At 42.2% G+C, this 15,681-nt stretch overlaps 1 protein-coding gene across 5 annotated transcripts in view; it reads right to left on the bottom strand.

The window, feature by feature from the left end:
* Hbs1l (HBS1 like translational GTPase) overlaps positions 1-14,265 on the bottom strand; it is a 70,293-nt gene extending 56,028 nt beyond the window's left edge. For 2 of the 5 annotated variants that reach the window (XM_021220923.1, XM_021220924.1), the window contains exons 1-4: positions 14,074-14,265; positions 11,014-11,079; positions 7,372-7,485; positions 4,367-4,561 (exon numbers count right to left, since the gene is read on the bottom strand). In XM_021220923.1, the coding sequence (XP_021076582.1) occupies positions 4,367-4,561; positions 7,372-7,485; positions 11,014-11,079; positions 14,074-14,116 (418 nt within the window). In that variant the 5' untranslated portion in view covers positions 14,117-14,265. The other 3 variants (XM_021220925.2, XM_029532928.1, XM_029532927.1) reach the window with 3 other exon arrangements.
* Positions 14,266-15,681: the final 1,416 nt, after the last annotated feature.

Genomic DNA, 15,681 nt, shown 5'->3' with positions numbered 1-15,681 from the left:
TCTATGAGTACTACGCATTACAAACTCTCAGAATACATTCAACTCTAAACTGGATACTACCTGCACATAAATCTAGTTCGTAAGTCATCTAAATAGTTGGGCTACTAAACCACTAGAGGTAGAAGACTAGAAAACCAAAGACATTGGCAAAGGGTAACCCAAATTTTAATGCTAATCCTAAAATGCATGTTGTGGTTTTTATAATCTCCTAAACATTAGAAATAATGAAATAATAGTTACAAACACATTGTGGGACTTGTATTATGGCTCAGTAAAATACTGGATGTGGCAGTATCATGTACAGCTGAAACTACTGGAAAAATCTATCTGCATATAAACACACACAGACACACACACACAGACACACACACACACACACACACAAATAGTGAAGCAGCTGACAGGAAAATAAATGTTTAGTGGGCAGCTACTCAATATTTATGAAGAAATAGCCTTATGCAAGGAATATTAACACTATTGTTTATCATTCTAGGCAAAAGACAACTACCCCTGATTAGTAACTTGTCCTTGATATTTCTGATTATTAGAAATTAACTTGGTCTGATATATTTGACATTAAAATTTTTACTCCACAGTTCTCCAGGAGAAGCAGACATATATACCACTTGATACATTAAGTATCATCTACATATACATCCCCAGGGCCTCCCTCAGAACCTACTCAGCCAGTCTGAAATGCAGCAACAGTAACTACTTTTAGAAAATATTCTCTGGTGACTCCTAACTGGAGCTGAGGACCCATGGTGTAGAAGTATCCTTATCTACTGAGCACAAGCACTCTCACAGGCTTGGCCACTGGGGAGCTTGGGGAGTGCTGGGCACACAGCCATCAGGAACAAGAAGGCCGGCTCCATATCTCATTATTCACTCTACAGCACTGTCAGAGACCTGGTCAAACTATTTAAATAACATGCAAACATACTTCCAAATATATTCTCCATGTTTATTTTAAGGAGGATACCTTAAAACCTATAAAATATATAATGTATAAAAATAATGTATGTATTAATCCAATTCCAATATATACATGGTCCCTTAAAAGATTTTAATTTCATCATCAAAAAATCACCTTAACCATATTTCATAGTACTTGCAAAAATCAAGAATTTTAAGTTTTTCTAATAGGAAAGTTTCAGTAGTCACCTAAGTAAAATAATAAAACAGGAATGATACATATAATAGTTGAAAGTACAAGCATGTCTCAGCTATGCCCTATATCCTGAGGACACTCTTCATACTATGACAATCCTAAGTAGTTGCACTTTCATTTAAGAAAAAAAAAGGACAAAAATTATTTCATAGAAAAAAACTTAAGAAAGTTGGATATCAAATGAAGTATCTGAGGTCCAATTCACAATATCGTGTTTCTATCTGCACATTGTAAACATACACTCTTATGAGCTAGCAATTTAAATGAAACCAGTCATTACTCCAAGACATCGGAAAAAAATTCTCAGTGCAAAAAATCCTTGACTTAAGTTGTTATACTGGACGGACTTAAGACAATTTTAATAAAAATCACAATTAGAATCCCATAATATAAAATGATCCTACAAACCCTTTACATTGAGATTAAAAAGCTTACAACAGTAGCCAAGTTTCCCTTCTGTCCCTATTCTCTAGTAAACGCCTTCTTTTGATTAGCTTTTACAGTGTCATCGGGAGACGCAGATTTGAAGTCAAATGGCGTTATCGCTGCAAGAGGGCTTATTTCTGTGCCCGACACTCCTTGAACTTGTCTGCTGTAAAGGAAAGTCTTGTAGAGCTCAAGAGTGCGCCTCTTGCAGCTTCTCAGTGGGTAACGAAGACACAGCGTCGATGCGAAAGCTGAAGGCCTAGCAGCAAGGGCCTTGGTCCACGGCAGAGAGAGAGGAGCTTTCCTGGCAAGGGAGGCTCTTTTGGTTTTCATACTATCCTTGGTAGAATTGGAAGGTTTCCCTAACTTTGAACTCAGAACTTTAGTGTCTGGTGTTAGAGCAACTGATGGGTCAACTACAGGCTTTGGGACAAACTCTGGAGTTTTTATCAAGACACTAAGATCAATAGTTGAATCAACTTCAGGACTCCTTATTTCAGATAAACTAACCTCAAAGGAATCTCTCTTAATCTGAGAATTGTCTAGTTCAATCGTTTTTGCAATCAAATCAGAAAGGGATAAATTCTCCAGGTCTCTTGTGGGAGCAGTTTTACAAAATGCCAAAGATGACAGAGATCCTGTTAACTCGGATACTCCGTTAGCAGGCTGCGAGCGGCTTGCCAGTTGTGACAGGGGAAGGGCGCCCAAGCTGGCAGGTGACTGGTCACACAGGTGAGTTAAAGCACAGCACTGGCCAGAGCTGTTTCCTCTGTGTTCCTCAAACAGCTCAGCTAGGGATGGACATTCACGCTGGGAAAATGGTAAACTCTTATTTTTTACTATATTATTCTTGGCACTTTGTTCAACTTCAGTGCTTATACTGGAATTATTTTCCACTGGGCTAGATAAGTGCAATGGATTGCTTAAGCTTCCCAAGACGTTCTGCACAGGAGTACTTTGAAAATCAGGTAGTGAGCTGCTCTGAATTCCCAAAGAACCACTCCTTACTACATCCTCCCTCATCAGGGACTCTAAGTCTCGTATTCCTTTGAGAGTAAAATCCTCTTCAGGAGCACACGCAGATGCAGGAGGTCTGACCACATCAGCATCTAGACTCTTAAGAAGCTCACTCTGCCCGTGGTCTGAGGGTGGCAGTCTGGCTGACGGCTGGCGTGCACAACAATCTCCTGGTGGATCATGAACCAGGTGAGCTAGAGCCAGCTCTTTTGTTAACTTACATGATTCTAGTTCCTTCTCACTTTGGGGTCTGTCACGTTTCTCCTTTCTAGGAAGTAAGTAGTGACGTGGCTCAAGTGAAGAACTATGGGATCCACACTCTGCTACTGAGCTACAACAATCAAAAGGTTTGCTACTGCTATCCAAGTGATTTTCTGATTGAAGATAAGAATGGTGAACATTTTTGGGTGAAACGTCAAAGGAAGAAAATAAGACTCCTTACCTTACAAGAGCCATCAATGTTCAGATGCATGAGTTGACATTTGCAGGAGATGATCACAGCAACCAAAAGGAGACATGAAATGAGGCATTTAATTACTAAATGCTTCGCTTGATTGTGATATAAATGATACTTGTTTATTATTCAGCAATAGGGACCATGAGGAAAATAAAAAAGGAGTATTACCTCTAACAACCTAAGGTGACCTTCATACTATGCTCACAGTGTATCTAACGGTAAGCACCAATGTTCTAGTTGTCATGAATGTACTGAATCATACAGTTCGTGACTGTGAAGGTCTATCAGAGTAAAATTATGATTACCTCATTAAAACTTAAAAAAATGAAAAAATTAGGTTCATTTTATTCTGTATTTTAAGACATTAAAAACAGCAAGCAAACAACGCCTGTGTTTTTTCTTTTTGTGTTCTAAGGACACATTATTAATACGAAAGACATCCTGATCAATTAAAAGTACATGTTTCAGCCCTCTCCCCCCACAGAAAAGGACTGATTTCAAAGTAGTAGGCTAGGCAATTTTGCAGAAGTCTAATCCAAAGATTAAAGGACATATCAATCCAGTTAACAAATGATCAAACTCCCGCCAACAGAAATCATAACAATTAGTACATGTGTACCACAGTTCTCCACATCCATAAAATTCCATACCCCCAACCCTATAATTTTAACATTAAAGATCTATTGTTTTCTTACACGTTAGCTAAAAATGAAAATGTGATGAGTATAATTTCAGTATTTAATATTATTTAATGATACTTTTAAATAACATGAAATTATAATCATCCACAATATAAACAGGAATTTTTAACATTAATAGCTAGGTTCTCATTTCTATCTCATCTCATTGGGATTTTTAAAAGACAATAGTTCAGTAAGAAACTGACAAGAAGGAAAATGATTTCTTTTATCTGACTTTATTTTCTTTGTACTACTGGTTTACATACACTTTAACAGGAAGGGAACATAATGCTCAAGTTGAAAACTGCCAACTCAGGGGCCAGAGTTGGTTCAGTGGTTAAGAACATTAATCCCTCTTCCCTTGCAGAAGACCAAGGTTTGGTCTCCAGTACCCACAAAGTAGCTCACAGCATCCTGAACTCCAGTTCCAGGGACTGCACGCCCTCTTCTGACCTCCTACAGCATTACACACGTGTGGGGCACAGATATAAATGCAGGCAAAACACTCATGCTCATAAAACAAAATAAAAACTCTTAACAAAATTGCAAACTAGAAGGCAAAGGACACGTAAGAGAGCTACGTGCAGCGCCCAGGCAGAGCAGGTGAAGGCATACCTTTTGAAGGCTGTCCTGCACACACTGCTCTCTCACTCCTCTCCTTCAAAGGCTGCGCACCATCTTGTTCCAGAACCACGGACAAAGCCTTCTGCACATCAAATTTGTGTTTCAGAATTGCCTCAGTCAGTATGTCATCGGGCACAGCGTCCCCCAGTACCTCTCTCATGTGATCGAGGCATGAATACAGGCGAGCTAGAACACAACAGATTAGAAAGCTGAACTATACAATAGCTTCAAAGAGCTCCACATTGTCACATTCGAGAATTTTAAACTACACTAGGATTCTCAATCGTCCCTTTTCTTTGGTAGAAATTACAACAGTTAATTTTTCTACTATGCACCTGTCTTCTCACATCTCATTATTGAAGAAATCAATGTTTCTGACTGACACCTGGAAAATAAAGTGTATATAATAATGACCGTTCTCATACAGGATGATGTTACATGTCTCCAGAACAATACTGCCTTTTGCTTTAAAAATACAAATGGATGGAGCTGGAGAAACGGTTCAGAGGGTAAGAGCAGGCACTATTCCTACAGAGAATAGTTTGTTCATGCTGGGCAGATCTGACTCCAGCTCCAGAGGAGCCAACACCCTCTTTGGAGGTCTACAGGCACCTTTACTCCCATGCACAAGCCAACCACAGACACTCGTGGGCACGTGCGCGCGCACACACACACACACACACACACACACTTAAAAATAAAAATAAAAAGCTTTATAAAATTACAAGTGTCACACTCTGATAGACTGTGACCGTGGACTTTATACTCATCACTTTTAGCATGCTCAAAACCAAAAGGAACTGAACCACTTTGAACTTGGTGAACCCAGTTCATCACTAACTCTATTTCTTACATGTTTCAAACTGATGAGCTCTTCACAACCAAAACAATTTAGCACAAAAATAATCAAGTCCAGAAAACTAAGACAGAAGTGTTCATTCATTTTTAAAACAATATTTAAACCTGAGATTATAATGTTTCAAGATTTTCATTATTGTTATAACTAACATAAAAAGTCAGTATTATACTCATCAGAAGCTAAGGAATAAAACAAGCACACATTTGCACACTGTAGCACTTGGCTACTTTCACACTGCCCATATCAAGTCCTCACAGGAACACTGTATGCCAGACATGCCTCAGAGCACAGACCTCATGGCTGTCACAGGCTGCTGTGTGAGCGAGGATCTACTGTGAGGCATCTCTGGTCAAGATTGCTTTGTAAACGCTGCAGTACATGCTTAACTGCCCTTTTAATTATTTTAATTATTAAAAACAATTTCCTTTAAATACTCTAGGACAATTCTGCCTTATACCTGCGTAAGGTTTACTTTATACCTGCGTAAGGTTTACTTTAAAAGGTTGCCAGACTTTCCCTGTGACAGGAAAGAAGAGAATTAGTCCATGAATCCTTGAAATTGGGAGCCAGTGGTTAGCAGACACAGCATCCAGCCTCTAATAACTATCTACAGGATCTATTCCCTGCACATTCCTCAAGTGGGAGTATCAGAGGGGTGAAAAGTGGAGACTGTGCAGGTAGACTGGCCTAACTGATTCACATCCTATTTGTGTCCCTGTAAAATAAGGCTCACTGATAGACCAGTCAGATTCAGGGTCTTAGTACCATGCCTGCAAAGCACTCTTTGCGATACATGACAATTATACCTGTCGTGTATGTAGACAGCTACACAGCAAGCCAGAAAACTAACCTTCTTTCTCAAATATAACTTGGACTTTTGTAAGTCCTTAATTACTAACCATGGAAGCAGACGTAGCCGAGAAAGGACTTCTAGCCTACCCCTACCTCCTTACCCCTCCAGACTACTTTAAGAATACAGAGAAAACTCCAGAGTGCATATTCTAGCTCTGCCATCCACCAGATGCTCAAGTGAATCTACAGAGTTCCCAGGGAAAGTTTAATTTCTTCTATCTTTATTGTTTCTAACCTCTAATTTTATATATGTATGTCTTCTTTCCATTTATCCTTATTGTTAGCACTTGGCATTAAAAAATAATTAATTTATTTATAAACTTCATATATATGAGTGTTTTGCCTGTACTATGTATGTGCACCAAGTCCAGGCCTGGTGGCACAGAGGTCAGAAGAGAGAAGGGATGAATGGAAGCTTGTGAGCCACCACGTGAGTGCTGGGAACTACACCCAGGTCTCCTGGAAGAGCAGCAAGTGCTCTAACGCACTGAGGCCTCTCTCCAGCCCCAGGAGTTGCTGTTTTATTAACATTCAAAGACCAGCTTTCAAACTCACCGTTGCTTCCTGTTTCCAGATAAATTATAAACTTACAAGTTAAAAACACATACAGAAAAAAATCTACTGTAAGGGAAAATCGAAGCATCTCAGCCTCCTTCCTTCTCACAGAGGGCATCCATTACTCACGCCCTGGCCAGCCCAGTGCTCCTGTATCCTTTAGTCTGTGCCTTGGGGTGACACTTGAAGCAGTGGCAATGTAAAGTGTACTTGCAAAAGGAGTCAAACCACAGTTACTCCCTTTTCAAATGTTTCAGAGCTGAAAACAAGCGGTCAGCTGCTGCTGTGGCTGCAGCTGCTCCTTCCTGACTCCTGGAAACTTCCCTGTCAGGCACGGTGGCAGGCAGTCTGCTACTCTGCTCTTAGGTGTTTTCATCTTTAGATTTCCTGGAAGCCATGTTCTTGTCAATAAAACAACTCCTGTCATTTAATCATCTTTCCATGTTCTATTACCAATCACTGGACTTTCTCCCTATGTAAAGGGTAAGAGAAGAAAACTCACAGTCCAAAGTCCTGGGACTGATGTGCTCAATGCAATCATTCTCCACACACAACTAAAAAACTCTCACAAGACACATCAAATAAAATGGAAATCTTCCTTCAAAGATGTGCTTGTATCATTAATGTCCATAAACATTACTATGAATGACTTCCATGAAATTTACAAATTCTTACTTGGTGATTAATCATTTTCAGCCAAAGAAGACATGCTATTTTTAAAAACCCATACCTTGGTCAATTTCACTTAATTGGTGATTCAAAAGAGAATTAGAAGACTCTCTCAGATCTTCGTAGCCATATTCTTCTTCAGGGTTGTCACGGCGTGAGTAAATGAACTGAGCAGCTAGGATATAAAAGGAAAAATGCTGTAGTACAGTGCATCCCCAATAGGCTCTCAGGTGGCTCTAACACGAGTTAGGATAAAGGAGAAACTGCTAGAGCCCACTGGTAAAGCGCTTCTCTAGTACATGGAAGGCCCTACGTGTGAGTCTCAGTACTTTAGACAAAAAAGCTAAAAATTAAAAATCCTGGAGCTAAGAGGCTGGCTTGGGGCTTAGAGTGCTTGCTCTGCAAGCAACGGTAAGTGGTGACTGCCCAGCACCCACAGGAAAACCCAGCAGGGCCGCACGTGCCTGTATTCCCTGTGCTGCTGAGAGAGACAAAACCCACCAGAGAGCTGGCCAGCTAGCCTAGCCTAAACAGCAAGTTTCCAGCTCACAGAAAAAGTCTGTCTAAAGGCACTAAAACAGAGCAACAGAGGAAAAGATCAGGCTGTTCTGCTCTGGCCTCTGTATGCTCATACATAGGCGGCAGGCATCTGCACACACACATGCGTGCATCACACACACACACACACACACACACACACACACACACACGAACATGCACATAGACTGACATGCACAAATCCACATGCATAATACACACACAGACCTCATCACCATTCCCAGTCAGTTGTCCATGTCTAACAAGAATGATGAATTAGCAATATCACTAGCAACTGTGAAGCGGATGTTAAAGCCTGCAAGCGCCTGCGCCATCACCTAGAAGCTCCTGTTTCTGGGGAGGTTCCCTACTTCCCAAACCAAAAAAAAGTAAAGGCAACTAGGACAGATCAAAAGAACCCTGCACTGACCAATTCCTCTCTGCTGCTTCACACCACAGGGACAGCTCAAGGAGCACTGTCCTGCTGAGAGCAGCAGTGCACATCTCTAATGCCAGCTTCTGGGGGCAGAGGAGAGCACTACTCTGTAAGTTCAAGGCCAGCCTGGTCTACAGAGTGAGTTCCAGGACAGCCAGTCTAGTCTATACATCCCCTCCCTACTCAGACACCTCCAGTTAAAGCTGACACACACACAAATGACAAAGACCTTTCACAACTGGTTCCTGTGTCCCACCCATCCCTTCATGCTGTGACTTGTATGAATTCTGTAAGGCTCCCAAAACCAACGTCACTCGGTTGCCATCACTCTACCTACATCCTCCCTAATGTAGCAGCTTACTCACCCTTCCCATCAGCATGCTCAGACTTAAGTCAGGATTCTTCTCTACCCATCAGACTACAGCAGCACACTATCTGAACAGGACCTGACACAGCTGCTTTACAGTAAAAAGAAAAAATAGGGCTTTCCTTACACATAAAGGCTCAGAACAAATATATCAAGGACTACTTCCCTCACTGTTCAAGTTGCTTTTCCTGGGTCTTTTGCTATTAGCGTCCTGGCACACATTCAATAATCAGTATGAAAAAAAATCTTTGTAATGAAAGTTTTTAAAGAGCTACATTAACAAAAATAAACAACTTTTATCAAGAAATAAAAAAATGCATGCATCCATGGCTAAAGTTTAGAAGTTTCTATTAATTGGTAAAGCAACTCAATTACAGGCTTCATTAGACCATGAGTAGAGTATGTTTGCCTCCTGAATAAATAAAAGAACAGAAACTGTTATCCCCTGAGCTTCTCGAGACATCATGTGTTCACTAATCCCCAAAGGAGAAGAACCCTTCTACAGGGTATGCGGAATGTGTGATCCTGATCCTGGTGTGTGTGGAGATGAAACCACAACAGAGGAACTGTCACAGAGCAGCCAACAAGGCCCAGGAGCAATCCCGCTGTTCTGCCACAGGAGGCTACTGCTCTCAGTATCAGAACTAGCCCCAACTCTTCACTTCTCAGCCCACGCCCAGGGCACACAGGCCAGTGATGCCGGCATCAGGGAGGCTGCAGCAGGGAATCCAGACTGTAGGTTAGCCTGTGATACATGGGAAGGTCAAGCCAGCACAGGCTAGGTTCCGGTCTGCTGCGACTGCTACACCACACACTTGTCTTTTCTAGACTGCTTTGGTGGTAGTGTTTCTGTCACTGCTGCCAGGGTGATGATGGTGATCACAACCTGGATCTCCCCCAGCATGCCTACTAAGCAACAAGCATGCCTACTAAGTGCCCTGAAAATGTTCTAGAAAATAAAATATTCAAATTTCATGCTTTTGTGAAAAGTTAAGTTTTTTATCAAGCAAAAGCATTTAACTACCTCCTGTGTGGTGATGTCAACAGACTTTCAAAAAGTTCAACAGTAACACAGAGCTAGGGTGTCAGGAACGGGAGACACACAGAAGTCTGTGATCAACCACCAAGTAAGCCAGGCCACACGTATAACTCTCAGGGCAACAACTTCTGAAAGAGTAATTTTTGTGCTGTTGGCACACTAGGTAAATGTTGCCTATCTAGAGAGAAACTTTGAATTTGCACTATTTGTGAGCAAACTCTGCTGTATTAACAATCTACTTCACACAAACTATATTCAACAAACCCTGAAGATCTCAACACACACACACACACACACACACACACACACACACACGCATGCTCACACTTACACAGTTTGAGACAGGGTTTCTGTAGCTCTGGCTGGCCTGACTTGCTATATACACCAGGCTGGCCTCAAACTCAGAGATCAGCCTGCTTCAGACTCCTGCGTCCTGGGATTAAAGGCATATGCCACCATACCTAGAAGGCCAACCCTTGTAAGCCTCTTTAATGTCTATTCTTTTCCTAAATAAATGGTTCCCAAATGCCAGTCTAATATTCAAAATATTCCTGATATAAAATTTATTACTACCTGCCTTCAGAGCTTTAAGAATTTCACTAATGATCAAGTATTTTAGTGAATTTATATTAACTACATGTTACAAAGAACATTAGAAAAACAAGGTACCAAAGCTTTTCTTAAACTGCTGAATTTTTCCTTAAAATGTCTCAGCTCTTACTGCACAAGCATGAGGGCCTGAATTCAATCCCTAATACCCATCAAAATCAGGTGTAGTCACGTATGTGTCTGTAGCCACAGTGCTTTGGGTGGCAGAGACACAGGGTCTCTGAGTTGCTGGTCACCAGCCTAGCCCCACAGTTCAGTGAGAAATCCTGACCTGGAACTAAGGGGAGAATGGGACAAGGTACCTGAGGTCCGTCTGCACTCCCATGCGTGTGCACAAGAAGCATGCACCTAAACAAACAAGACACACTCGTGCACACAGACACACACAGAAAACAAATATTATTCATGGGTAAAGAAACAAACTCTTGTAGGTGAAACCTTGTCGGTGGGGCACACTTACTTACAAATCCATCCAAATATGACCAAAGCTGAGGACCACCAGGAGTTCTAGGCCACCCTGGCCTATTTTTGGTTTTCAAATAATCTACTATAAAAACTTTAAGTGTTAATGTGTGTGTATATAAAGACATACACACATACCTTTTTTCAACATTACATATTATAGTCTCATGAACATTCTGGTCCAGGATGACAATTATACTTACTTGAATTTTTAGACAGCTAAATCAAAGAAATCATTTGTTTAACAACTTACCTGTTGAAGGTGAGATGCAATAGTCATCCTCCACAGACTGGCCATAGAGATCATCATCTTCAAAATCTACAAAACAAAACACAGGACTTTATAAGACAATCAGTCTTTTATATTAGTGAGGAAACACCTGGACTAGCTACAAATTAAGTTAACATATCACCTTTCAAGGGAGTTGAAATGTCTACTTTTCCACAAATTCTAAGAACGTTTCCCACAAAAAAGTCATTCATTAACAATCTATGTTACTGACAATCTATACTTAAAAAACTATATATATGCCTTATTCTTTTAAGTTAATTGAGCTTTATTTAATTTTCTCACATTACCTCCCTCCTTCCATCTAACCACACATCTTTAGAGAAGTGGTAAGCACAGGGTACACAATCAACCATACAGACATTCTTTGTGGGGAACCAGGATGGCTAACTTTGGTGACTGTTAACCGGCCTCAAAGAATATGTTCTTTGTCGAGATTTTCCTAAGGTTGCTTCTTTCTCTAGGTAAGTTCCTAGAAGTCTGCCCCACCACCTTACCTTCCAACAGCTGCCTCTAATTTCTGTTCTTCCAAATACAACATGTGTTTCAAAGCATGAGAAATCACAGCTCCTTCTTAGCAAACTTTTTAAGTACCTGGCATACATGGACCACTAAATTAATATGTTTATAGGTTAACAAATCAAACTACTTTAAAACTACAAGGAACATATATAAATTTATAGCAGAGGCTACTATGGAGACATTTCAGTACACAGTGTGTGCACATTCCCAGTTCTCTTAATGCCAAAAATCTCACAAGCCAGAAAAGGGTGATCACAAACTCCACAATGATTAGGCAGCATAAAAATACGGAGCACGTGGGAACACACATGAGCAAAATGAGAACTTCCCCAGCAAGAGAACATCCAAACCAATTCTAAAGGACAGCGGTAGCCAGTTTTCTAGGGCACGCAGGCAGCAGGAACAACATGCTCAAAGGCCAAGACCAAGTGCTGTGGCAAAGAAAATTCATGTGACTGCTTTAACTGGATAAAACATGTAAGATTAAATTAGGTCAGAATGTAATCCCAAATTTAAATTTTCACTCATAACCCCCAAACATACATCTTTAGATTTTATAAATCACTTTTGCTAGTTCAGTGGACCTCAAGAATGACAATATACAAAGATCAAGAGAACTCTTCCCAGTGGTCTTCCTAAAGTGCTTCACATATTCAACAGAACATTGGAAGGATTCACTACACGTAAGGCATTACGCCACGCCTGAAGTAGATATACAATTAAAGGCTGTTAAACTCTCGGAGAGTCTGCAAATGTAGCTCGGTGGCTCTCCCTTTGTGCACAGTCCTAGGTCCCAACAGCACTGTATAAACCAGGCCTGCCAGCCCATGCCTGTCATCTGGTACTTGGGAGACAGAATCGGAGGCAGAAAGATTATGGTCACCATCCTTGGCTACACCGCGATTACAAGTCCAACAGGGGCTACATGGAACTGTCTCAAAACAAAAACCTAGCGATGGAGGCCATCATGAAAAGGACTCAGAATTAAACAGAAAAGTAACGCAGGTGTTACACAGAGGAGCCAACAGGCTTTTTGTCCACAGACTAACTCTAATGAAAATAGAATACTTTTATTCAAAGCCCAGAAGGAAGCTTAAGTGGGAAGAAGAAAACTGAAAATGAACGTTTATAAACAGGAAGGAAGGAACATCCCGGGACAGGCTACGCTTGCTTATGATGTCACTGATTGTTACAAAGAAATCAAACCTGACCTCGGTAGCCAAGGTAAGAAGGTATTCAGCACTCAGAGGATACACAGAAATCCCCAACCCTTCCCTTCTAATGTAGACCCTCTCTTTCGCATCGTTTCTATATTACGATGCGAAATCATTACACTATGGAATCTCTCTTGCTTTATCCAGCTGTTACTTTAAACAGTACTCATGTGTTACCCAGTACCCTTAAACAGTCAATTATCTCTGGCTGTGGAAATATATTGGTAATGAATGTCCCTTATTTCACAGCTACACAATCTCTCCCAGTCTAAAGTCATTTCTTAGCGGTAGTGGTCCACCAGGCCTTTTATACACAGACACTACATATTCTTACAGTGAATGCCTGCCAAGTAAGATATTCCAGGCAGACTGGGTCAAAGTCTTCAGACGCAGCCCGGGGTGTGCTGCTCAAACCTGTTGAGGACACCGAATCCCCCCACCCACCCACCCAAAGGGGGTGTTAATAACAGCCACCTGCGTAAACATTACATGTTCTCCATTTGAAAAAGCAGCAGGTCTTTAGGATTCTTGCATTACTTTACATGTGTCTATTTTTAGCCTCTGGGATGCTTAGGGATGCTTATTATCATCATCCACTCAGTGCAAACTGCGAGTCCCTTTTTCATGACCTCCCCGCTGGTGTTATCTTTCCATTTCCTTTTCAAAACAAATTTACATGAAGCACTATCGGCCAATAACTGAGTGTATACACCCGAAGATCGGCCCATCGACCTAATAATTTCTTGAGCCCTTTTAAACAAGAATCGTTGCTGTTTCTCGCGTCCCCAGTTTCGAAGTCCGCGGGCAAGTCTGGAGCAGTCAAATCCCGCACGGACACAGGGAAAACGACATCAATCTGGCGTCCGTAGGGGGCCGGCTGCAGGGAAGCGCGAAGCCAGCCTCTTCTCTAACTCACGCCTCGTGGGCACGTCTGAAGGAGGGCTTCCGAGACAGAGCTCGGGAGCTCACTGCGGGGTCCCCGCAGGACACAGGGACGGAAGAGGTGACGCTTGGATCCGAACAGCATCCGATCCCGACCTCGCCACACCTCTGGGCCCCGGAGATGCTGCACCCCCGCCCGGTCGGTGAGCGGGCTCAGTTAGGAGGCAGAGCACACGCCGGCTTCGTCCCCGGGTGTGCCCCTCAGGTCCTGCCCGCTCCCTCCCCGCCGCAGACCCCGGGGCGAGCGTGGCTCCGGGCTCCACGCCCGATTCCACGGAGATGTAAAGCGGCCAGGGAGACAGCTGGAAGAGCTAAAGGTCACGGCCGGCGCGGCCTGGCCACCCACCTTCGTCGTAGTTATAGCCCCGGACGTTCCGATGCCGGGCCATCGCGCACAGACGGCGTCTGCCGCCGTCCCTGCCCGAAGCACTCGGCTCAGACACCGACGAGGCGCAGACCGCGGGCGGGACACCTCTGCCGCGCCATCTTGTCTTCCGCCAGGCCTCTGCGCCGAGCGTCCGCGCGTGCGCGACGTCATACCTGCGCACTGCGCGACGGCAAGCTCTCGGGGTCACGGTCGGCCTCCCGGGGACGCATGCGCGCTCGCCAACTGGCCGGAGCGGGGGGGGGGGGGGCGGGGCACGAGGTCCCGCCCACAAGCGAGTTGACTGACGTAGACTTCAAGGCCTGAAATGGAGCAACCAGAGGGTGGTTAAGCCTGGATCTTTTGTCTACACTGGTTTGCAGGATTATTTCCCAACTTTGGTTTTTGATAATCTGAAAAGCTGCTTATTTCGCTCAGTAAGAACAAGGAAACTTTGTTTCAGCTTTTAAGCCTTAGTAAACACTATAGGCAATCAACAAACGTGTAAATTTGGCATAATAATTAGTCCGAGCTGTAGAGGGAGACTTTTTTGAACGAGTAATTTTAGCTTTGAAATGTAGCCACACTGGGTCAATATGTTTTGCATGTAACTCATGGCTTCAGGTATGGGCTCCATATTAAATTCATTATCAGCTCTGGTAAACAACTGTCTGACCTTAGCTTTGTAAAATATTTCATTAGCACGAATTAATTAAGAAGGAAGCCTCAGGCATTGATTGAATACATAAATATGTGAAATTGCTAAGGGTGTTTAGTACAGCCTTTCAGACACAGAACTAGCCTTGGGTGCTTATGATGTAATAATAACACATAAATCTATAACCTGTTATTAAACATCCTCATTTCATACAACATAAGGCTAATAATGCTGTGTAAAAAACATCAACCTTATTATCACACTGAACAAACCACTTTATTGTAGCTTGTGTTTTCAATGCCAAGACCTGGAATCAAAGGCGAATGTCTAACACCACCTTACTCAGCTTTTCTTATCCACAACAATGAGAATAACACAAATTAAATCCATATTTGTAAAGGGCTCAGATTTGAATTCTGACTGACTACCCAATGGTGTTCTTAACTAACATTGTTTCATATGGCTCCAAGGCAAAACTTTATGGACAAAAAAAAAAAAGTAGGTGTTAATTTTATGATTTTTTAAGTGTTTTGTTTTACACCTTTCAATAATTTCCACATTGCAGCCTATTTCTTTGTAAGTGAAGATATTATCTTATATATTATCAAACTCATAAATAATATTTGCGCATGTAAGAGGACTTAGCACAAGACATTAAGTGCTAAAGAATATTAAATGTGCTGGACCTGGTCCCTCAACTCCTTTAATCTTGGCACTTGGTAGACAGAGCCAGGAGGACCAGGAGTTCAAGGTCACCCTTGGCTACACAGGGAGTTTCAGGCCAACCAGCAAGCACTGTTGAGACCCTGTCTCAACTTCACATACATAAAACTTAAAAACCAAGGTCAGCTTCTATCCCACTGTAAACGTGAATGCTGTTAATTACAAGTCACTGATGCGGCTCTTGAAGTAAATGAGTTATAAACCAACCA

The sequence above is a fragment of the Mus pahari genome, chromosome 21 (genome assembly GCF_900095145.1).
Source record: "Mus pahari chromosome 21, PAHARI_EIJ_v1.1, whole genome shotgun sequence".
NCBI classification, from domain to species: domain Eukaryota; kingdom Metazoa; phylum Chordata; class Mammalia; order Rodentia; family Muridae; genus Mus; species Mus pahari.
This window is presented reverse-complemented; position numbering and strand designations above follow the sequence as displayed.